Source organism: Heptranchias perlo, chromosome 31 (assembly GCF_035084215.1).
Source record: "Heptranchias perlo isolate sHepPer1 chromosome 31, sHepPer1.hap1, whole genome shotgun sequence".
NCBI classification, from domain to species: Eukaryota; Metazoa; Chordata; class Chondrichthyes; order Hexanchiformes; family Hexanchidae; genus Heptranchias; species Heptranchias perlo.
Genome location: NC_090355.1, coordinates 33,632,555 through 33,657,546, shown reverse-complemented (window position 1 = coordinate 33,657,546; position 24,992 = coordinate 33,632,555). Strand labels below are relative to the sequence as shown.

Below are 24,992 nucleotides of genomic sequence, written 5' to 3'. Positions count from 1 at the left end.
GTCTCAAAGTGTCACACTTGAAATTGTCACACTGGCACCCGATTAACTCAAATCTCATCTTCTTAAAACAGCAACAAATCACCACTGAACAGATTGGTGATTGTATTGTGCATTACATGGTGCAACAATCGGTGAGCAATGCCACGGGACAGCTCATAGTATTAAATTATATCACAGTGTTGTCCAATTTAAAATACTCAAAGCCCCCAACAAAGCATTAAATATGGGTGAAAAACAGAGCTTTTCTGCAAAGCTGTTGAAGTCCTCTTGCTGAGTCCCATTTTACAGTGGGGTCCCTTTCATTCTGCTGACTGGGTAGGGGCTGGAGTTGGATCTTGGTGTTTGGGGTTGGAGTTTAGGGAAGATACTGGGGGGTTTGAGGTAGGGGATGGGTTGGGCTGGTGTTAGGGCTGGGTCTTGGACTGGGGTTGGGTTTGGATCTTGGGCTGGGGTTGGGTTTGGGTCTTGGGCTGGGGCTGGGGTTGAGGTCTTGGTGTTGGGGCTGGTGTTTGGGTCTTGGGGTTGGGTCTAGGGTTGAGGTCTTGGTGTTGGGGCTGGTGTTTGGGTCTTGGGGTTGGGTCTAGGGTTGAGGTCTTGGGCTGGGGTTGGGTCTCGGGTTGGGTTCTTGGTGTTGGGGTTGAGGTATAGGGTGTTGGGGCTGGTGTTTGGGTCTTGGGTTGGGGTTGAGATCTTGGGCTGGTGGTTGGGTCTGGGTCTGGGGTTGGGGTCTTGGGCTGGGGTTGGGGTCGAGATCTTGGGCTGGTGTTTGGTCTGGGTCTGGGGTTGGGGTCTGGGTCTTGGGGTTGGGTCTGGGGGTGTTCCCAGGTACCGGCTGCAGTTTCTCTCCCTTCCTGTAGCGGGCGTGTCGGTCCCCGGGGACATTCACTCAAGTGTCGGCGGCAGCGCCTTGGAAGGCGGCGGACCCCCGGACCCCGGACCCGGACCTCGCAAGATGCCTTCGAGACAACAGGCTCAGGGTAAGAAACTTCACCTCTCGGCCAAAGTTTGGGGCGGGGGTGGGGACGGGACGGGACGGGACGGGCTCGGCTCCCTGGTCTGAATTCTGTTTCATACTTTCAGGGGGCAAAATGTTCGGGTTACTGAGAGCGCAGCAAGAGGAGCGGCTGGACAGTGTGAACAAGGTGAGTTACTGGGGGTGGGGGGCTACACCGGGATCCAGGACCCCCGACCCACCCTCTCTCCTATCCCACCCCTCCTCTCTCCTTCTGTCCCACCTCCTGTGTGTCTCTCGGTCCCTGTTTTTCCTCTGTGTGTGTCACTCTCTGTGTTTCTCTCTTTCACTCTATTTCCCTCTCTGTCTCTCTCTCTGTCTGTCTGTCTCTATTTCCCTCTCTCTCTCTGTCTGTCTGTCTCTATTTCCCTCTCTCTCTGTGTGTCTGTCTGTCTGTCTCTATTTCCCTCTCTGTCTCTCTCTCTCTCTCTGTCTGTCTGTCTCTATTTCCCTCTCTGTCTCTCTCTCTCTCTCTGTCTGTCTCTATTTCCCTCTCTCTCTGTGTCTGTCTGTCTCTATTTCCCTCTCTGTCTCTCTCTCTGTCTGTCTGTCTCTATTTCTCTGTCTCTCTCTCTGTCTGTCTCTATTTCCCTCTCTGTCTCTCTCTCTTCACTCTTTCTCCATGTGTGTCTCTCTCTCTCTCTGTCTCTCTCTTTTCCTCTGTTCTCTCCCTATAAATAACACGATGTGGAGATGCCAGTGATGGACTGGGGTTGACAAATGTAAGGAATCTTACAACACCAAGTTATAATCCAACTGTTGGACTATAACCTGGTGTTGTAAGATTCCTTACATTTATAAATAACATGTTTAAAATTACAGTGGCGGTTTTGGAACTCTGTCCCTTCAGAGCCTAATTAATATCTTTGAAGTTCCATCACTCCCAGTGTTTGTTCTGAACTTGAATTTCCCTTCATTATGTTCTTCCTCATTGTCCCTCAAAATGGTTTCAGACTCCAGCTTAGGACCCAGAACAGTAGACATGTCCCACTTCCACTGACCATTGCTGGCCAGTAAAAGGTTTGGGCTGGGTTCTCGGGGTGAGTGCAGTGTGTCTGCGTTTACTGCGCGAGTGTAACCCGTCACCAACCTCAGTTGGGTTTTGTGGCTCCCGTCAGTGACACTGACCCCTTGACACTGTACTTGTTTCTTCAATACAAAGTATCTCACTGATGCTGATGGCTGGTTCCATTTCCCTGAAGTAGCACTGCCCCTTCTGGGTCAGACAACAACTTGCATTTATATAGCGCCTTTAACGCAGTAAAAGGTGTTTCACAGGAGCGATTATCAAACAGAATTTGACACTGAGCCACATAAGGAGATATTAGGACAGGTGACCAAAAGCTTGGTCAAAGAGGTAGGTTTTAAGGAGGGTCTTGAAGGAGGAGAGAGAGGCGGAGAGGTTTAGGGAGGGAATTCCAGAGCCTAGGGCCCAGGCTGCTGAGGGCACGGCCGCCAATGGTGGAGCGATTAAAATCGGGGATGCGCAAGAGGCCAGAATTGGAGGAGTGCAGAGATCTCGGAGGGTTGTAGGGCTGGAGGAGGCTACAGTGATGCGTTGACTGCCATTAGCAACTGGTTGTGGACACAGGTACGATTCACTGGGGGGGGGGGGTGTGTAGTGGTGACAATTCCCCCTCCCCCAATTTTTTTTTGGTTGTGTTATCGCTCCCTCTCCAAATCCCAGAGTTTCCTAATGTCCAACTCTTCCTGGCTCTGATTACCAGACAATGAGGTTTGGTTTTGAAGGGATTTTTTAAAAAAAGTTTCATTTCTATCGTGCCTTTTATGACCTCAGGACGCCCTAAAAGTGCTTTACAGCCAATGAAGTATTTTTTGAAGTGCGGACGCTGTTGTAATGTAGGAAACGCAGCAGCCAATTTGCGCACAGCAAGATCCCACAAACAGCAATGTGACAATAACCGGATAATCAGTTTTTTTTTTAGTGATGTTGGTTGACCGAGGCCAAGTTTTGAGGTGGTAACAGGCGCTATATAAATGCAAGCCCTTTGTTCTTTCTTCCTAGCATGTGATTCAGTGATGGATTGAACACTCTGTGCATCACTCGAGCTGACCTCGAGGCTCTGTCGTACTAGCTGGGTTAAGTGTGTGCTGGTGCAGCACAGGCACTTAGCAATGCAAATATGCTGGGACAAGGCCAGAAATTGGGGATTGTATCAGAACGCTGCTCTTTCCCTGGTGCTGCAGTGTTGGGCTCCAGTGAAAAGCTCCTTTGTTCAAAATGTTTTACAAGACAATATTGTGTGGGTGCAATCAGTTTAACCTCTTCGTTTACCGAGAACTTCGACCAACTCGTAGCTCGGGGTTGCCAACTCTGGTTGAGTGAATTCCTGGAGGTTTCATCACATGATGTCCCGGCCCCACCCTCCCGCCATTGGTCGCCCGACATGTCCGTCCTCACGGTGCCCCGCCTTCCCGCGGCCAATCGGAACGCTCGTTACCCGACTGGATGATAATGATTGTCGGTCAAACAGCCTTTTTTGTCCCCCATCTCCAGTATTTTTATAACTAATAAACAGAAGTGTTCAAAGAAAATGCAAAGAAAGCAATCTTTTTTTTAAAATGCCCTGATGATGTATTCTCCAGTGTTACTCGCAGCAGTGTCCTGGAGATTAATCTTCAAATCCTGGAGGGTTGGCAGCCCTACTTGCACAGTTAGGGCAGCTCTGGTCATTTGCAGGGAAGCCATTTCTGGACAAGGGTCTAGAAATTGGTCCACATAATACCCATTTTTTTTGGGCGCTGCACAGACTATTAAGGCCCCAATGTGGCGGGCAGGAATCATGCGCACATTTCTGGCCAGAAGTGCACCGACTGCCACATTGGATAAAGGACAAATGAAAGGAGTTCTTTACCCACACCTGAAACAGATGTTAGGCCCTTTGCATGAGCAATTAGCCAAGGCCTAACTCCCTGAGGCAGCCAGTGTCGTCACGGGATACCAGCCCCAGGGCTCACCTGCAACAAAGGAGGGAAATAATTCACTTTCCGAAAAATGGGCGCGCCCGGATTTCTGGCCCAAGCTGTTTTATGAGGACAGGAGTGTGTCTTGTGCAATGTATTCTGCTACTCAGGTCGAGCTGTGACCTTTTTAAGGTTATAAAGTCTAATCGTTGTGTGAACAGAGCCTCAGGTCAGTCAGAGTTTAATTGTTTGGTGAGGAACTGTGCAGGTTGTGAATTGTTCCCGAGTTTCAAGCTGTCGGTCAGGAGAAACCAGCTACGAGTGACTGGCTTTCTCCTTTTTTTAAATTGTTTTTGCATGTGAGGCAAAGTGTGATAGATGTTGTTTGGGGATGTGTTTGTCACATGTGCAAATTACTCTGTCTTGCTCAAAAAAAAAGATATTTAAAAGAAAAGAGAAAGAAAGCCAATCCTTTCTAAAGTACAGAGAAACTTCCTCACCATCTGGAAATATTTTCCAGATGACTCCAGGAGTCTTAAAAAAAAAGTATAAGAAAGCCAACCTGACCTCTAATTGACCCGAGAGTCAGTTTTAGAACAATTAGCCTCTAATTGACCCAGGAAGGCACCTTGTGGCCTCAAAGAGTTATACAGAGGGACACAACGCTGCAGTTCAGCGGCAGAATAATGCATTGCATGTTACTGCACTGTGAGCAATGCCACGGGAGACCGGCTAGTTCTACATAAAATGTTTTACTTAGACATTTCTGAGATGTGATGAAGCACGATATATAAATGCAGGTCTTTCTTTATAAGAAAAGGGTTTTGATAGAGTAGATGGGGAGTAACTGTTTCCAGTGGCAGGAGGGTCGGTAACCAGAGGTCACAGATTTAAAATAATTGGCTAAGAATCAGAGGGAGGTGAGAACTTTTTTTTACGCAGCGAGTTGTTCTGATCTGGAATTCACTGCCTGAAAGGGCGGTGGAAGCAGATTCAATAATAACTTTCAAAAGGGAATTTGATAAATACTTAAAAAGTAAAAATTTGCAGGGCTATGGGGAAAGGGCAGGGGAATGGGACGAATTGGAAAGCTCTTTCAAAGAGCCAGTACAGGCACGACGGGCCGAATGGCCTCCCTCTGGGCTGTAAGATTCTATGAAGCACCAGAAAAGCCTCAAACATCTGTCTCTGTAATGACCAGCTGTGGGGTTTTGCACAGTTAGTGGTTGGCTCTGATTTTGGGACATACTTTAGTGAAAATGCCAGGTTATTAACAAACATCAAGTGCGAGATGTTCACAGATCTCTTCAAATTCTACACAGAAACACAGGGACAGGACATCCCTTTGATTGAAATGTAACCCAACCATTCAAACTTGGTGCTTTCAATTTTTCACTCATAAATTGGCCCACTTTGCAGTGCCCAACAGCTACTTTACCTATCTCTGTCCACAAGCATTATAACCTCAGTCATTTTTACTAATTTTGTGCGGGGGAATGTTCTATACCCACTCATTGCTGCCTCCTGCCTTTTAAAAAAAAATCCTATCTTCGCCCTCTTCCCTTGTGTGAAGTAGTGGGAGGATTCGCAGGCTGATTAACAGTCTGACAGGGTGGCGTATTCGTTGTTTTTGTATCTTCGCCCTCTTCCCTTGGGGAACAGTGTGACGTAGTGGACGGATTCGCAGGCTGATTAACAGTCTGACAGGGTGGCGTATTCGTTGTTTTTGTATCTTCGCCCTCTTCCCTTGGGGAACAGTGTGACGTAGTGGACGGATTCGCAGGCTGGTTAACGGTCTGACAGGTCGCGACATGAACGCTCCTGCTGCGGCCGTAACCATTTTTATACCAGCCAGTAGTGGGGGGGGTTAGTCCGCTACGACGGGAAGGGTTTCAGGGGCTCCCACAACCCACGCCCACCGGACGCGCGGATCCCGCTGGCTGTCTCCACTCCAGCCCCCCTGGCATGAAAGCCAGCCCTGAGGCGAGTATCGCTCATGCTGGCACTGATTTGAAGCACACAAGTTGGCCAAAGTACCCTGCATTGTGGAGATCAGATCTTGGGTCTGCTCCAAATTCCAAAATGTGCCACGACCTTGGCGCTGAGCGATGAGGAGGTGAATGAGACGGGGCTTTGTACTGTCAAGCCATGATGTTGAGGAGGCTCGCACTGCAGAATAAAGCCAGCCAGCCACTGAGCTCTCTAACTAACATCAATCATGAAAGTAGAGTGCGTTCTTAGCGGAGGGGCTGTGGTTAGTTTGTGTACACGTCTTCCAACTGGATGCTCGCTGTGTGATGGACTGACACTTCCCTGGATGATTACAAAGCTCAGATATTTCGTCCATCCCAGTCATCCACAGCGGCCTCTCATCCAATGAAGTTACTGGCAGTTGTGACTAGCAGTCTTTGTGCCACACAAACTCTGTTACGGTCCTCCGTAAATTTGAGTTCATCCAAAACTCTGCTGCCCGTATCCGAACTCGCACCGAGTCCCGTTCACCCATCACCCCCTGTGCTCGCTGACCGACATTGGCTCCCAGTCCGGGAACGCCTCGATTTAAAATCCTCATCCTTGTTTTCAAATCCCTCCGTCCCCCTCCCTATCTCTGTGACCTCCTCCAGCCCCTACGACCCTCCGAGATCTCTGCGCTCCTCCAATTCTGGCCTCTTGCGCATCCCCGATTTTAATCGCTCCACCATTGGCGGCCATGCCTTCAGCTGCCTAAGCTCTGGAATTCCCTCCCTAAACCTCTCCGCCTCTACCTCTCTCTCTCTCTCTCCCAAGTCTCTCGCATGGGGATTGAACCCACAACCTTCTGACTCAGAGGCAAATCGTTTGGACGGTGGAATCTCACAGCAGGGCCCATTCGTTTTTTTTTCGAAACCCTTTTATTGGGTGATTTCAGGGCCTTCATCACACTGACATCATGGAAACCTGTGTCCAGTGTCTGGGTTCACAGCGACACCGAGTGTCGGGTCAGAGCTCGAGTCGGCTGAAATCCGAACCGGCCCAGTTTAGCTTGAGACTGGAACCGAGGTGCGTGCCCCCTGAGCCCAGTCAGCACGTACCAGGCCCAGCTGGTCCTCTCTGCTGAGAGCGTTCAGCCTAATCGAGGCAGCTGTGCTAATCGGCTTGCGCTGAACCTGGATTATGTCACCAAGCTTCGTACAGAGCAGGGTTTTAGTGCAGAGTGAGTGGCCATTGATTCTCAATTTAACCATAAGGGCAGCCTGTGACAGGAAATGTCAGCTCCTCACTCCAGAGACTTGAGCCCATAATCCAGGCCGACATTCACGGTGAGGTGCTGAGGGAATGCTGCACTGTCAGAGGAGACTTGTATTTATATCGTGCCTTTCACGACCTCAGGACATCCCAATGCGCTTTACAGCCAATGAAGTCCTATTTGAAGTGTAGTCACTGTTGTAATGTAGGAAATGCGGCAGCCAAATTTTGCGCACAGCAAGATCCCACAAACAGCGACGTGGTAATGGCCAGATAAACTGTTTTTTTAGTAATGCTGGTTGAGGGATAAATATTGGCCCCAGGACACCGGGGAGAACTCCCCCCGTTCCTCGTCGAAACAGTGGCTGCGGGATCTTTTACATCCACCTGAGAGGGCAGACGGGGCCTCTGTTTAACGTCTCATCCGAAGGACGGCACCTCCGACAGTGCAGCACTCCCTCAGTACTGACCCTCCGACAGTGCAGCACTCCCTCAGTACTGACCCTCCGACAGTGCAGCACTCCCTCAGTACTGACCCTCCGACAGTGCAGCGCTCCCTCAGTACTGACCCTCCGACAGTGCGGCACTCCCTCAGTACTGACCCTCCGACAGTGCAGCGCTCCCTCAGTACTGACCCTCCGACAGTGCGGCACTCCCTCAGTACTGACCCTCCGACAGTGCAGCGCTCCCTCAGTACTGACCCTCCAACAGTGCGGCAGTCCCTCAGTACTGCACTGGGAGCGTCAGCCTGAAATTACGTGCTCAAGTCTCTGGAGAGGAGACTTGAACCAATGACCTCCTGACTCTCTACCTACAGCTGTGCTTCTAAAAGTAAATGTGGGTGTTTTGGGGCGGAGAGGAGATGTTGGGGTACGTGAACCCCATTTATTTGTAGGTCTCCTGTTACTAAAGCTCCCGTTTTAAAGCCGATACTGACTCTTAAATTTTCTTGAGAATTTGCTTTGTAATTTCTTTTTAAGAGTGGGGGAAAACATTAACTCCCCCAATCTCCTCACCTCGAGGTTGTAAAAGTAATAAAGCAAAAGTTTGAATGGTATTAATCACCTTCTGTGCCTTAAAGATAATATGACTCATTCAGCTCACCCTCCCCTCCCCTCCTCTCCCCTCCTCTCCCCTCCTCTCCCCTCCCCTCCCCTCCCCTCCCCTCCCCTCCCCTCCTCTCCCCTCCTCTCCCCTCCCCTCCCCTCCCCTCCCCTCCCACCTTGGTTCATGGGTTTCTGCGAGGGGGACCAGTTGTCTCTTTTCTCCACCCTCCGAATGACCAGGGCCCCATGAGTGGAACCTATTTTGACGTGTGATTTGCTCTTGCCGTGTTCCTCATGTGATGTGGGAATCTAACATCCGTTGATGTTGTCCCGGGAAAGATTTGTCCTTCAGGAGGCCGCCGTTCTGGTCTTGTCCTGTTTGAAAATAAATTCCTGGACAGATTAGCGAAGTGCCCGCTGATAAAACAACATGCTCAAGGCCTGAGAGACGAGGGATTTGCAGCTGACGCAAAACAGCTTCAGGAAGAGCCGGGGAGTTCTCCCTGCTGTCCTGGGGCCACTATTTACCCCTCACTCAACATCGCTAACAACAGATTATCACATCGCTGTCTGTGGGATCTTGCTGTGCACAAATTAGCTGCTGCGTCTCGCTACATCACAACACAGACTACACTTCAAAAAAAAAAGAACTTCCTTGGCTGTAAAGCACTTTGGGATGTACTGAGGTGACGAAAGGCGTTATATAAATGCCAATTCATTCTCTTTTTCTTGTCAGGACTCGACCTCTCTGTTGTGGAAAGATCCACAGGATAGTCTGTGTGTTCCTATTAGCAGTTACTGAGGCACAGGCTTCGTCTCCACTGAAATGATTGACGGGGCAAACGGTATCTCGTAGACCCCACCCCGTGACTTCAGTTGCATCGCGGTAACAGCCCCTTTGGATATTGGCAGTGAATGCAGCTCGAGCCGAGATGGGTCAAACCCTCTCTCCACTTCCATCCCCTGCCCCTTTTCCCCCCTGTTATCTCAGCCTGTTCTTTGTGTGTTGTGCCAGGTGCTGTACTGGGACCCAGTGCCAGTGGCACTCGGTGCTTGGACTAATGGCAAAGGGGAGCTTTGGTCTCCGGTCCTCGGGGTGCGATGTTAAGCCGGGCTGTGGTTGCCCAGCCAGAAACAATGAGAGCGATTGAGTGGAGCCTGTGACAGGCCAGGTGTTTCATTACCTGAAGTATCACCTTGCTAGTCCTGTATAAGACGCTTTATTATGGAATCGTACTGCACAGAAGGAGGCCATTCGGCCCATTGTGCCTGTGCCGGCTCTTTGAAAGAGCTATCCAATTAGTCCCACTCCCTGCTCTTTCCCCAGAGCCCTGCAAATTTTTCCTCTATCAGGTATTTATCTAATTCTCTTTTGAAAGTTATTATTGAATCTGCTTCCACCGCCCTTTCAGGCAGCGAATTCCAGATCAGAACCACTCACTGCGTAAAAAAAAAAATCTCCTCATCTCCCCTCTGGCTTTTTTGCCAATTATCTTAAATCTGTGTCCTCTGATTACCAACCCTTCTGCCACTGGAAACAGTTTCTCCTTATTTACTCCATCAAAACCCCTTCATAATTTTGGACCCCTCGATTAAATCTCCCCTTAACCTTCTCTGCTCGAAGGAGAACAATCCCAGTATCCATACTACAGTCAAGGCCAATTTGTCTTTTTACTGAATCTGTTTCCCTTAAAGTTCTGGGTCTCTGTCCTCTTTCCCTCCCTCCTCATTGGAAGAAATTGGTGCAAATATCCATGGGAGGGGTGTGTGGGGGGACTATGGGGTGGGGTGGGGTACATGGGGTGGGATGAGTGGGATGATGGGGGAGTGGGGTGGGGTGTGGGGTGATGGTGGGGTGTGGGGTGATTGGGGGTGAGGGGTGTGGGGTGATGGGAGTGGGATGAGTTGGGTGTGTGGGATGATTGGGGGGTGTGGGGTGAGGGGAGTGGGATGATTGGGAATGGGGTGTGTTTGTGTGTGGGGTAGTCAGCATTAATGTGCGGTGGAGATTTCGGTTGAAGTGGTAGATAAGGGTTTTGATGGAGTAAATAAGGAGAAATTGTTTCCAGTGATGGGAGGGTCGGTAACCAGAGGACACAGATTTAAGGTAATTGGCAAAAGAACCAGAGGCGAGATGAGGAAAAAATCTTTTACGCAGCGAGTTGTTCTGATCTGGAATGCGCTGCCTGATAGGGCGGTGGAAGCAGATTCAATAATAACTTTCAAAAGGGAGTTGGATAAATACTTGAAGGGGGAAAATTTTCAGGGCTGTGGGGAAAGAGCGGGGGAATGGGATTAATTGGATAGCTCGTTCAAAGAGCCGGCACAGGCACCATGGGCCGAATGGCCTCCTCCTGTGCCGTAAGATTCTATAATATGGTCTGAGGGTGGGTGTCACCTGATTGGGAGTTTCTGCTGCTCATTGAAGGAAGGACCCATTGCCCTTGTTGAGTTTTTAAACTGACTGGGATCGGTTTGGTTTGGATGAGATGACGGTGTTTGTAAGTGGACGGTGCCCGTATAAGAGACCTGTGTTACACAGGCCTGTCGGGGCACCTTTTCCAGAGCTTGTTTGCAACAACTCAGTCGGCGTCTCAGTGGGTAGCACTTTCCCCTCTGAGTCAGAAGGCCATGGTATCAAGTCCCCACCCCAGAGATATGAGCACAAAATCTAGGCCGACACTCCCAGTGCAGTACTGAGGGAGTGCTGCGCTGTCGGAGGTGCCATCTTTTGGATGAGATGTTAAACTGAGGCCCCGTCTGCCTTCTCAGGTGGACGTAAAAGACCCCATGATACTATTCGAAGAAGAGCAGGGGAGTTCTCCCCGGTGTCCTGGTCAATATTTATCCCTCAACCAACATCACTGAAAACAGATTATTTGGTCATTATCACATTGCTGTTTGTGGGATCTTGCTGTGCACAAATTGGCTGCCGCGTTTCATACATTACAACAGTGACTACACTTCAGAAGTACTTCATTGGCTGTAAATTGTCCTGAGATCATGAGAGGCACTGTAGAAATGCAAGTCTTTCTATCTTCAGTTTTAGAAGGAACGAGTCACAGGATGGATTATAGGGCCAGGCTCCATGGGGGAATCGCCCGATTATTATTTTATAGTTTCTCACTGAGAAATTCTCTCTCTTCCAGGAATTTCTGGAAGATCAGAAATATAAAGATGAAGAAAATCTGGCAGAAAATCTGGAATCTTTCAAAAGTAAGTTACAGAAAATCCCCCTCGGCTCCAGTGCTCCCCATTAGCACTGGGTACCCTTGTCATGTCGACTGCCTGTCTGTGGGTGCCTGGTATTTCTGCGGGTGCCGGGTACCTGGGTGGGTGCCGGGTACCTGGGTGGGTGCCGGGTATCTCTGCGGGCGCCGGGTACCCGGGTGGGTGCCGGGTATTTCTATGGGTGTCAGGTGCCCAGTCGATGCTGTGTTGATACCTGCCTGAGTTTGACTCTGTTCTGTGCTGGGTCTTTACGCTTGTTGCACCAATGAACCTGCTGCCAGTCTGCTGGTAAAATCCTTTCGCAGCCACACAGGGGACGGGTCACTTTAACACCTTGTGACCTTCTCTCTTCCATTTACTCCACTCAACCGCAAGCCGCAGGAAACGGCACAAAGTGTTGCTAAAATTCAATTTCCCATCGCTTCACATTCCCTTCAGTGGATCTCACTGAGGTGTAATGCAGAATTGATTGTCAGACTCACACTAACAGACCCCAGCAGAATGGAACTGCCCTCTACATTATACACAGCTCACAGGCAAATAAACCCCAGTGCAATACCCAGATTATCTCCCCAGATAAACTCATAAGGAAGGTGGGACAAAGATGCAGGAGGCTGATGCACCAACATCTGTGTGGCAATTGGCCGCCATGCTCAAGATGCCATCTTCCTGCCTCGCTCACTATCTGGAGCGTGTTACTGGTGAGAAATGATCGGGGAATTGTCCCATTCCATCCCCATGATGTACAATTTAAAAATAAAATTATTCTTTGGGTGTGGGTGATGTGGGCGAGGCTGGCATTTATTGCCCATTCCTAACTGCCCCCTGAGAAGGTGGTGATGAGCCTCTGCTGTCTGTGTGGTGGTAGTGCTCAGGTAGGGAATGGCAGGATTTTGACCAATTGATGATGAAGGAACGGTGATGCATATCCCTCCGTACCTGAGCAGTGGCCTTAAAGGGTCAGGCCAGGTTAACAGGCAAACATGGCGACTGTACTTCAGACCCTGGGCTACCTTGAGCAACACCATGGGAGATGTGCTAGCTTGTATAAACGCAAGCTGTTGTTGTGGTTGGTGTTTAAGTCCTTGGCAGTATGTTGAGATGTGCCTTATCTTATCTGTCTCCCTTTTATTTCTTGCAGAGAAGTACGTGGAATTTGATCTCAACGACCAAGGTGACATTGGTGAGTCCCGGAGCAGAGAACACTTGGAATGAGCCGTAATCAGAGACTGAAATGACATTGAATGAAACGTGACTACATAGAATTACATAGAATCCACAGCACAGAAACAGGCCATTCGGCCCAACTGGTCTGTGCCGGCATTAATGCTCCACATGAGCCTCCTCCCTCCCTACTTCCTCTCACCCTATCAGCATATCCTTCTATTCCTTTCTCCCTCATGTGTTTATCGAGCTTCCCCTTAAATCCATCTACACTATTCGCCTCAACCACTCCATGTGGGAGTGAGTTCCACATTCTCACCACTCTCTGGGTAAAGAGGTTTCTCCTGAATTCCCTATTGGATTTATGAGTGACTCTCTTATATTTATGGGCCCCTAGTTCTGGTCTCCCCCACAAGTGGAAACATCTTCTGTACGTCTACCCTATCAAACCCTTCCATAATTTTAAAGTCCTCTATCAGGTCACCCCCTTTCTAAAGAACTGAGCCCCAGCCTGTTCAGCCTTTCCTGATAGTCATAACCTCTCAGTTCTGGTATCATCCCAGTTAATCTTTTTTGCACCTTCTCTTGATATCTTTTTATAATATGGAGACCAGACGATTCCTCCTGCCAGCACTACTCCCGTCGTTCACCCTGTCACGGTCACGAGGGTAAAATATTCTCCTCCTGTGCTCTGGGCTCACGCTCAGTGTGTGAAGGAGCTGACATCAGTTCCGACCCTGTCTCTTCTCAGTTTGTACCTGCGACCCCCTGTCCGACAATTACAGCTTCAACCTGGAACAGTGACCCAGAGTTAACCATTTCTGTTCCACTTAGCATCATCCCTCTAGAAACGCTCCTCTTGTTCACCTCCTTTCAAGGATGACAACAACAACCTGCATTTATATAGCGCCTTTAACATGGTAAAACGTCCCAAGGCGCTTCACAGGAGCGATTATCAAACATAAATTTAACACTGAGCCACATAAGGAGATATTAGGGCAGGCGACCAAAAGCTTGGTCAAAGAGGTAGGTTTTAAGGAGCGTCTTAAAGGAGGAGAGAGAGAGGCGGGGAGGTTTAGGGAGAGAATTCCAGAGCTTAGGGCCCGGGCAGCTGAAGGCACGGCCGCCAATGGTGGAGCGATGGAAATCGGGGATGCGCAAGTTGCCAGAATTGGAGGAGCGCAGAGATCTCGGAGGGTTGGAGGGCTGGAGGAGGTCACAGAGATAGGGAGGGGGGGGTGATGGGTGAATCCACGTCTGAGTTTCTCGTAACTGAGTCCCACTGAGAGTAGGTACCATCCTCATGGCCTTTCCGTACGTTGAGCTCGCTGGGGGTCAATTGAAAATTTCAAAACTGAGATCAATAGATTTTTGTTGGGTCAGGGGATTCAGGGTTTATGGAATAAGGCGGGTGGATGGAGTTAAGATACAGATCAGCCACGAACTAATTGAACGGCGGAACAGGCTCGAGGGGCTGAATGGCCTCCTCCTGTTCCTATGTTCCTGCCGATGCCTCTTGTGTGCTGGAAGTGACGAGAGCTGAACACCGCGCTGAAGGAACGGCCAGCAGACCACCGCCCGGCACGGCCCTGATTCCTCGTGTATCGGTCGGCTTTAACCTTCCCCTCCTTGACCCACCGCAGTCTCTTCATGTAACGTTCCCTGCTTGTTATTTTAATTATAGAATCGTACAGCAGAGAAGGAGGCCATTCGGCCCATCGTGCCTGTGGCGGCTCTTTGAAAGAGCTCCCCAATTAGTCCCACTCCCCCCTGCTCTTTCCCCAGAGCCCCGCAAATGTTTCAAGTGTTTATCCGATTCCCTTTTTGAAAGTTACCATTGAATCCGCTTCCCCTCCCTTTACAGGCAGTGCATTCCAGATCATAACAACTCGCTGCGTAAAAAGAAGGGGGTGGGGTGGGGGAGGGGAGCGAGGCGGGGGGGCCTTTTCACCGCCGGAACGGCGTCCGACCAGCGGACTCCACCGATCGGCGACCGAAGAGTCAAAGTGGTCGCCAGGGAGTGATCGATCCCAGGGGACGGTCTTCAGGTGAGGGGAGAGGGGGAGGCAAAAATCTCGAGAGTCAGTCAAGAGGCAGGTCGATGGGGGGGGGGGGAAATCTTCAGTTACACGGAGAGACTGGAGAAGCTGGGATCGTTCGCCTTCGAGCAGAGAAGGTCAAGGGGAGATTTAATGGAGGTGTTCAAAATCAGGAAGGGGTTTTGATGGAGTAAATAAGGAGAAACCGTTTCCAGTGGCGGGAGGGTCGGTGACCAGAGGACGCAGATTGAAGGTAATCGGCAACAGAACCAGAGGGGATGAGGAGAATTTTTTTTTACGCAGCGAGTTGTTGTGATCTGGAATTCGCTGCCTGAAAGGGCGGTGGAAGCAGATTCAAGAATAACTTTCAAAAGGGAATTGGATAAATACTCGATGGAGAAAAGATTTGCAGGGCTGTGGGGAAAGAGCCGGGGAGTGGGACCAATTGGACAGCTCTTTCAAAGAGCCAGCACAGGTGTGATGGGCCAAATGGCCTCCTTCTGTGCTGTATCATTCTAATGGTAACCATGGGTGTCAGTGGAAGGATGGGCTGAACGGCCTCCCTCTCTCCGTGACGTTTGCCAGCGCCGTGCGCCACAGGGATTAACGGATTCCTTTTCCCTTTTCCACATCCAACGGTTGAGATTTAATGGGCCTGAAGCAGATGCTGGAGAAGCTCGGAGTTCCCAAGACCCACCTGGAGGTGAAGAAGATGATCGCTGAGGTCACCAGCGGCAGCGAGACCATCTCCTACCGCGCCTTCGTCACCATGATGCTCGGCAAGCGCTCCGCGGTCCTCAGACTGTGAGTATCGGCGCCTCTCAAACTCTCGGCTGCCCCCAGTGCCAGCGTGGGCTCCCTTCCCCCCCCCCCCCAGTGCCAGCGCGGGCTCCCTTCCCCCCCCCAGTGCCAGCGCGGGCTCCCTTCCCCCCCCCAGTGCCAGCGCGGGCTCCCTTCCCCCCCCCAGTGCCAGCGCGGGCTCCCTTCCCCCCCCAGTGCCAGCGCGGGCTCCCTTCCCCCCCCCCAGTGCCAGCGCGGGCTCCCTCCCCCCCCCAGTGCCAGCGCGGGCTCCCTTCCCCCCCCCCCAGTGCCAGCGCGGGCTCCCGTCCCCCCCCCAGTGCCAGCGCGGGCTCCCTTCCCCCCCCCCCAGTGCCAGCGCGGGCTCCCTTCCCCCCCCCAGTGCCAGCGCGGGCTCCCTTCCCCCCCCCCAGTGCCAGCGCGGGCTCCCTTCCCCCCCCCCCAGTGCCAGCGCGGGCTCCCTCCCCCCCCCCCCAGTGCCAGCGCGGGCTCCCTCCCCCCCCCAGTGCCAGCGCGGGCTCCCTTCCCCCCCCAGTGCCAGCGCGGGCTCCCTTCCCCCCCCCAGTGCCAGCGCGGGCTCCCTTCCCCCCCCCCCAGTGCCAGCGCGGGCTCCCTCCCCCCCCCCCAGTGCCAGCGCGGGCTCCCTCCCCCCCCAGTGCCAGCGCGGGCTCCCTTCCCCCCCCCCAGTGCCAGCGCGGGCTCCCTTCCCCCCCCCAGTGCCAGCGCGGGCTCCCTTCCCCCCCCCCAGTGCCAGCACGGGCTCCCTTCCCCCCCCCAGTGCCAGCGCGGGCTCCCTTCCCCCCCCCAGTGCCAGCGCGGGCTCCCTTCCCCCCCCCAGTGCCAGCGCGGGCTCCCTTCCCCCCCCCAGTGCCAGCGCGGGCTCCCTTCCCCCCCCCAGTGCCAGCGCGGGCTCCCTTCCCCCCCCCAGTGCCAGCGCGGGCTCCCTTCCCCCCCCAGTGCCAGCGCGGGCTCCCTTCCCCCCCCCAGTGCCAGCGCGGGCTCCCTTCCCCCCCCCCAGTGCCAGCGCGGGCTCCCCTTTCCCCCCCCGGTGCCAGCGCGGGCTCCCTCCCCCCCCCGGTGCCAGCGCGGGCTCCCTTCCCCCCCCGGTGCCAGCGCGGGCTCCCTTCCCCCCCCCGGTGCCAGCGCGGGCTCCCTTCCCCCCCCAGTGCCAGCGCGGGCTCTGTGCCCCCCCAGTGCCAGCGCGGGCTCTGTGCCCCCCCAGTGCCAGCGCGGGCTCTGTGCCCCCCCAGTGCCAGCGCGGGCTCTGTGCCCCCCCCAGTGCCAGCGCGGGCTCTGTGCCCCCCCAGTGCCAGCGCGGGCTCTGTGCCCCCCCAGTGCCAGCGCGGGCTCTGTGCCCCCCCAGTGCCAGCGCGGGCTCTGTGCCCCCCCAGTGCCAGCGCGGGCTCTGTGCCCCCCCAGTGCCAGCGCGGGCTCTGTGCCCCCCCAGTGCCAGCGCGGGCTCTGTGCCCCCCCAGTGCCAGCGCGGGCTCCCGTGCCCCCCCAGTGCCAGCGCGGGCTCCCTTCCCCCCCCCCAGTGCCAGCGCGGGCTCCCTTCCCCCCCCCCAGTGCCAGCGCGGGCTCCCTTCCCCCCCCAGTGCCAGCGCGGGCTCCCTTCCCCCCCCGGTGCCAGCGCGGGCTCCCTTCCCCCCCCGGTGCCAGCGCGGGCTCCCTTCCCCCCCCGGTGCCAGCGCGGGCTCCCTTCCCCCCCCCGGTGCCAGCGCGGGCTCCCTTCCCCCCCCCGGTGCCAGCGCGGGCTCCCTTCCCCCCCCAGTGCCAGCGCGGGCTCTGTGCCCCCCAGTGCCAGCGCGGGCTCTGTGCCCCCCCAGTGCCAGGGCGGGCTCTGTGCCCCCCCCAGTGCCAGGGCGGGCTCTGTGCCCCCCCCAGTGCCAGCGCGGGCTCTGTGCCCCCCCAGTGCCAGCGCGGGCTCTGTGCCCCCCCAAGTGCCAGCGCGGGCTCTGTGCCCCCCCCAGTGCCAGCGCGGGCTCTGTGCCCCCCCCAGTGCCAGCGCGGGCTCTGTGCCCCCCCAGTGCCAGCGCGGGCTCTGTGCCCCCCCAGTGCCAGCGCGGGCTCTGTGCCCCCCCAGTGCCAGCGTGGGCTCTGTGCCCCCCCCAGTGCCAGCGCGGGCTCTGTGCCCCCCCAGTGCCAGCGCGGGCTCTGTGCCCCCCCAGTGCCAGCGCGGGCTCTGTGCCCCCCCCAGTGCCAGCGTGGGCTCTGTGCCCCCCCAGTGCCAGCGCGGGCTCCCTTCCCCCCCCCAGTGCCAGCGCGGGCTCCCTTCCCCCCCCCAGTGCCAGCGCGGGCTCCCTTCCCCCCCCAGTGCCAGCGCGGGCTCCCTTCCCCCCCCAAGTGCCAGCGCGGGCTCCCTTCCCCCCCCAGTGCCAGCGCGGGCTCCCTTCCCCCCCCCAGTGCCAGCGCGGGCTCCCTTCCCCCCCCCCCCCCAGTGCCAGCGCGGGCTCCCTTCCCCCCCCCCCCCCCCAGTGCCAGCGCGGGCTCCCTTCCCCCCCCCCCCCCAGTGCCAGCGCGGGCTCCCTTCCCCCCCCCCCCCCAGTGCCAGCGCGGGCTCTGTGCCCAACTCTCTCCCCTGAGTCCAGAGGTTGTGAAGGCACATCCATCCCCAGTGCTTCTGTCCTTCAGAGATTGTATTATATTTTTAGTTTGCGATTTGAGTGTCAGCCTAGATTTCGGGCTCAGGGTCTTTGGAATAGGGACATGAATCCTTGACCTTCTGACTCGGAGGCGAGGGCGTTACTCACTGACCCACGGTCCACAATGGTCCCACATGTGGGCCCGACGACTCATCGGAGAACGGTGATGTGTTTGACGTCTGCACTGACCTGTATGCCGGGACCTTTTCACGCTCTCTCTCTTGAAATGTGTAGGTTTGAGCAGACTTGCCTGTGTGTGGCCCGCACAGTCGGCTGCGTTTAAAGGGGAGAGGGTTGCTGTGTTTTTGAGAAGGGAACGTTGATGCTCAGTCCTTGAAGGCCCGAACATCACCCGCGAGTGGGGCGTGTTTATGACACGAGCGACATCTTGTTTTGATAAGCAGATGTTTTTCATTCAGTTTTAACAATCTGGCAGGAATGCGACGTTGCCCTTTTAAGAGTGCAGCGTGACCCAGTTAACAGACTGTACATGTCGGAGATTGTCTGTGTTTACACAGAGGAAGATTAAGTGTAGACGGTGGCTGAAAGTTAGTTGATTCAACTCAACTTCAGAAATGGGTTTGTTTGAATTCCAGGGGCAGGTGTTTGATTATTTGGAGCAGGCGAGCTTTCAATCGTTTTTTTCCTGCCATGAAGTGTTTTTATTTTTTAAGAGGACCCACCCCCTTCCCGTGAGTTAGCCTTGGCTCAGTGAGCAGCACTGTCGCACATAAGTCAGAGACTTGAGCACATAATCTGAGCTGACACTCCCGGTGCAGTGTACTGAGGGAGCGTTACACTGGTGCCAGCTTTCAGATCAGACCTTAAACCGAGGCCCTGTCTGCCCCTCAGGCGGACGTAAAAGATCCTGTGGTCACTATTTCAAAGAAGAGCAGGTGAGTTCACCCTGGTGTCCTGGCCAATATTTATCCCTCAACCAACATCACTTAAAAACAGATTATCTGGTCGTTATCACATTGCTGTTTGTGGGATCTTGCTGTGCGCAATTTGGCTGCCGCGTTTCCCACATTACAACAGTGGCTACTTCATTGGTTGTAGAGTGCTTTGGGAAGTCCTGAGTTCATGAAAGGCGCTATATAAATGCAAGTCTTTATTTCTTTCTTGCCCCGAGCCAGTGGTCACTCTGCCCAGATCTCAACCCCCAGTATTCAGAGACTGTATTCTAGTCCGCACTCACCGGGATTGTCTGGAGTGGGGCTCGAACTCTTCACCTTCTGACACAGGGCTGGGAATGCTTCCACTGAGCCACAGGCCGGCTCGGACCCAGCAGTAAATCAAGTGTTGCCCCGGCGATGGATATGGTGGCCGCCGATCTCTCGTACGGCAATTGGATCCTTAATCCTTGGCCCATTGTACGGTGAGGCTGTCTCCCAGCAGTCATTTATCACACCGCTGTTTGTGGGATCTTGCTGTGCTGCTGCATTTCCCCACATTCCGACAGTGGCGACATGTCAGAAGCACTTCTTTAACTGTGAAGCGCTTTGGGAAGTCCTGAGGTCATGAAAGGCGCGATATAAATAAATATTAAAACATGTCAAGGACTTAAACTTACTGACTGGTTCTCAGTTACAGGAGCTCAGTCTCAGGATCTATATTTTGAAGTAATTTTAAAAAATTGCTATCAGGATGGTTTATTTTATTGCAAATGAAACTAATGTTTCAGCGAGTGTGATTTACAAACTGGACGTCTCAAGTTCCACCTCCCAGATTGCTGTGTTTTTTTTAAATTCGTCAGTCGGAATCAATTAGCAGAAATTTCAACTGAAAGGGAAATCGCGAATCAAGGGTTTGATTTTTATTGGCCTGATCGTCTTAAATTTTTTACATGGAATTACATAGAATGTACAGCACAGAAACAGGCCATTCGGCCCAACAGGTCCGTGCTGGTGTTTATGCTCCACATGAGCCCCCGCCCACTCCTCTTCATCTCACCCTATCAGCATCTCCTTCTGTTCCTTTCTCCCTCATGTGCTGATCTATCTTCCCCTTAAATGCATCTGTGCTGTTCATCTCATCTACTCCTTGTGGGAGCGAGTTCCACATTCTCACCACTCTCTGGGTGAAGAAGTTTCTCCTGAATTCCCTATTGGATTTATTAGTGACTATCTTATATTTATGGCCTCTAGTTCTGGTCTCCCCCACAAGTGGAAACATCTTATCTACGTCTACCCTATCAAACCCTTTCATAATTTTAAAGACCTTTGTCAGGTCACCCCTCAGACTTTTTTTTAGGGAAAAGAGCCCCAGCCTGTTCAGCCTTTCCCTATCGTGCTAACCTCTCCGTTCTGGTATCATCTCTGTGAGTCTTTCTCCCCCCTTCTCCAGTGCCTCTTTATCCTTTTGGTAATATGGAGACCAGGACTGTGTGCGGTGCTCTCAGTGAGTGCCTGGACTTGAACAGACACCAACCCCATCAATCTGTTACTAAAGTTCTTCAAGTAAACGGGCATCTGGCAAATGGAAGGCATTTAAAATTCCGGCTCGGATTGCGGACGGTGCTTCGGACTTGGAATATAAAGAGCAGCGAACGAAAGTAATGAACAGAAGCCGGTTACGGCAGCCTGCTGAACAGAGGCTGCACTATGTACCTCCCTCTCCGCACCAGTGATCTCACCCAATTCATTCTCACTTGCCCACCTTAAACCTACACGTGCTGCATTTAAATAGGAAGGAAATTCCTCATGAACAGAGGGGGATGAATGCCTTATTGTAGACACTGCCTGTCACTTCATTCATTGTGTGGGGGCTGCATTGACTCAGAGTGAGTGCTGGGGCCATTCACAGGGCTGAGCCTCTGGTTGTATTTCAGCTCCAACTTAATGGGCATCTCGCTGTTTCAGGAGTGTGAAAGTTTAATCACGACACAGCAGCTGAATGCTGTTTTACATGAGTGATTGAAAGGCTAGAGTTTGCTGCTGCGATCCCAGGATGGTGTGGTGGGATTCAGTGCACAGTGCGATCCCAGGACGGTGTGGTGGGATTCAGTGCACAGTGCGATCCCAGGACGGTGTGGTGGGATTCAGTGCACAGTGCGATCCCAGGACAGTGTGGTGGGATTCAGTGCACAGTGCGATCCCAGGACGGTGTGGTGGGATTCAGTGCACAGTGCGATCCCAGGACAGTGTGGTGGGATTCAGTGCACAGCACGATCCCAGGACGGCGTGGTGGGATTCAGTGCACAGTGCGATCCCAGGACAGTGTGGTGGGATTCAGTGCACAGTGCGATCCCAGGACGGTGTGGTGGGATTCAGTGCACAGTGCGATCCCAGGACAGTGTGGTGGGATTCAGTGCACGCTGCGATCCCAGGACGGTGTGGTGGGATTCAGTGCACAGTGCGATCCCAGGATGGTGTGGTGGGATTCAGTGCACGCTGCGATCCCAGGACGGCGTGGTGGGATTCAGTGCACAGTGCGATCCCAGGACGGCGTGGTGGGATTCAGTGCACAGTGCGATCCCAGGACGGCGTGGTGGGATTCAGTGCACAGTGCGATCCCAGGACGGCGTGGTGGGATTCAGTGCACAGTGCGATCCCAGGACAGTGTGGTGGGATTCAGTGCACAGTGCGGTGGGATTCAGTGCACAGTGCGATCCCGGGACGGTGTGGTGAGATTCAGTGCACAGTGCGATCCCAGGACGGTGTGGTGGGATTCAGTGCACAGTGCGATCCCAGGACGGTGTGGTGGGATTCAGTGCACAGTGCGATCCCAGGACGGTGTGGTGGGATTCAGTGCACAGTGCGATCCCAGGACGGTGTGGTGGGATTCAGTGCACGCTGCGATCCCAGGACGGTGTGGTGGGATTCAGTGCACAGTGCGATCCCAGGATGGTGTGGTGGGATTCAGTGCACGCTGCGATCCCAGGACGGCGTGGTGGGATTCAGTGCACAGTGCGATCCCAGGACGGCGTGGTGGGATTCAGTGCACAGTGCGATCCCAGGACGGCGTGGTGGGATTCAGTGCACAGTGCGATCCCAGGACGGCGTGGTGGGATTCAGTGCACAGTGCGATCCCAGGACGGCGTGGTGGGATTCAGTGCACAGTGCGATCCCGGGACGGTGTGGTGGGATTCAGTGCACAGTGCGATCCCAGGACGGTGTGGTGGGATTCAGTGCACAGTGCGATCCCAGGACGGTGTGGTGGGATTCAGTGCACTGTGCGATCCCAGGACGGTGTGGTGGGATTCAGTGCACTGTGCGATCCCAGGACGGTGTGGTGGGATTCAGTGCACAGTGCGATCCCAGGACGGTGTGGTGGGATTCAGTGCACAGTGCGATCCCAGGACGGTGTGGTGGGATTCAGTGCACAGTGCGATCCCAGGACAGCGTGGTGGGATTCAGTGCACAGTGCGATCCCAGGACTGTGTGGTGGGATTCAGTGCACAGTGCGATCCCAGGACGGTGTGGTGGGATTCAGTGCACAGTGCGATCCCAGGACGGCGTGGTGGGATTCAGTGCACAGTGCGATCCCAGGACGGCGTGGTGGGATTCAGTGCACAGTGCGATCCCAGGACGGTGTGGTGGGATTCAGTGCACAGTGCGATCCCAGGACTGTGTGATGGGATTCAGTGCACAGTGCGATCCCGGGACGGTGTGGTGGGTTACTGAGATAGGGAGTGGACGAGACCATGTAGGCATTTGTAAACAAGGATGAGAATTTTAAAATCGAGGCCTTGCCAAACTGGGAACCAATGTCGGTCAGCGAGCACAGGTGTGATGCCTATGTAAACAGGTCACATTGTAATTGCACCCTCCCGCCAGTAGAGTTAGCAATTTACATCGAATTTCCAGCACAAAAACAGGCCATTCGGCCCAATGGGTCCATGCAGTTATTTCTGCTCCTCACGCGCCTCCTCCCTCCCTACGTCATCTAACTATTTGAGCATATCCTTCTATTCCTTTCTCCCTCATGTGTTTATCTCGCTTCCCCTTAAATCCATCTATACTACTCGCCTCAACTACTCCTTGTGGGAGCGAGTTCCACATTCTCACCACCCTCCGGGTAAAGAAGTTTCTCCTGAATTCCTTATTGGATTTATTAGTGACTATCTCATATTAATGGGACCTAGTTCTGGTCTCCCCAACAAATGGAAACATCCTCTCTATGCCGACCCTATCAAACCCTTTCGCAATCTTAGAGACCTCTATCAGGTCACTCCTCAGTCTTCTCTTTTCCAGAGAAAAGAGCCCCAGCCTGTTCAGCCTTTCCTGATAGTTAGAACCCCCCAGTTCTGCTTCCATCCTTGCAAATCTGCTTTTGCACCTTCTCCAGTGCCTCGATATCCGTTTTTGTGATCTGGAGACCAGAACCGTGCACCGTTCAGTGGGAAAATCAGGTGTGAGGAAGTGTGCAGCAGATGTCAGCTTTTTAATAGATTTGATAAATCGATTTTGTTGAGTGAAAGAGAATCTGGTGAAAAAAACATTAAAACCTGTGACCACGCATCGAAGCTTTAAAACGATAGCTTATATATAAAGAAAAAACTTTTTTTTTTGCAGGATCATGATGTTTGAAGGAAAGAGTGACGGAAATGGCTCCAAACCTGCTGGACCTCCTGCCAAGAGAGACATCTCCAGCCTCCCGTGAGCCTGGTCCTGCTGGAGGCTGCGCTGGGAGTGTCCGTGGGCCCCCTCTTGGTTTGTAAATACTGACGTTCATCTCCCCGTGGCGGGGAATGGGATTACAGCAAACTGAATCCATGCAGCACCTGTCAATCAAGACTATTCCCAGTGCGCTCATTATTTCCCATATCTGTGTGACGGCCTGTGACGAAGCAGGGGTTCGATTGCGCACTGGTCCGATCGCGCACTGGTCCGATCGAACTTGCTGACGTGCCCCAGGTTTGGATACGGTGATGTCATTTTAGCCACAGGTACTAATTTTAGTAGAAAACACCTTTTGAGGTGTTGGCTGTGGCTCAGTTGGCAGCACTCTCGCCTCTGAGTCAGCAAGTTGTGGGTTCAAGTCCCCACTCCAGAGATTTGAGCACAAAATCCAGGCTGACACTCCCGGTGCAGTACTGAGGGAGTGCTGCACTGTCGGAGGTGCCGTCTTTCAAATGAGATGTTAAACCGAGGCCCCGTCTGCCCTCTCGGGTGGATATAAAAGATGCCATGGTGCTATTTGAAGAGGAGCAGGAGAGCTCTCCCTGGTGTCCTGGTCAATATTTATCCCTCAAGCAATATCATTAAAAAAAAAATGGATTATCTGGTCATTGCTGTTTGTGGGATCTTGCTGTGCGCAAATTGGCTGCCGTGTTTCCTACATTACAACAGCGACTGCACTTCAAAAAGTACCTAATTGGCCGTAAAGCGCTTTGGGACGTCCTGAGGTCGTGAAAGGTGCTATATAAATGCAAATCTTTTCTCTTATTGTAAGTGTGTGGCCATTTTCAAACTCCGGTCAGGAATTTCCTATTTAAATCCTCGGCCCCGCCGTATTCTGTATCTCGGTCCTCCCGACGTTCCCTCACAGGAACTCATTGTGCAGTAAATGGAGGCACACGGGACGGTTAATCAGAGATAACCCGGTTCGGTCTCGTTCGCTGTCAATCCCACTCTGATTATCCTGCACTTCCCTTCATGCCTCTGATGTAACATTTATTCCTATCTCTCTAACCTCATCGATTTTGCGATGGAAAATATTTTTTAACTACGATATATATATATATACACACACAGTATGTTCGCAAACTTATGCCTGATTTTCAATGTTCTGTATATCCGGGAATGGTTGGACGGATGGTTCATTTCACGGTCAAAAAATAAAATAATCAGACTTTTGTACATCTTCAGATACAAAATAATACGAGGTACTTGTAAACGGAGGTTCCATTCCCAATCTGGTCAGGGGTGCATATTTCAAACGGTTGGCGGCGGTGCTTTTCCTGTCT

General features: G+C 53.1%; 1 protein-coding gene across 1 annotated transcript; it reads left to right on the top strand.

The window, feature by feature from the left end:
* Positions 1-860: 860 nt before the first annotated feature.
* aif1l (allograft inflammatory factor 1-like) lies at positions 861-24,882 on the top strand. Its single transcript, XM_067969931.1, has 6 exons — positions 861-977; positions 1,081-1,142; positions 11,358-11,424; positions 12,581-12,622; positions 15,287-15,446; positions 23,599-24,882. The coding sequence occupies exons 1-6, from the start codon at positions 953-955 to the stop codon at positions 23,684-23,686; spliced, it is 444 nt and encodes a 147-aa protein (XP_067826032.1). The 5' UTR covers positions 861-952; the 3' UTR covers positions 23,687-24,882.
* Positions 24,883-24,992: the final 110 nt, after the last annotated feature.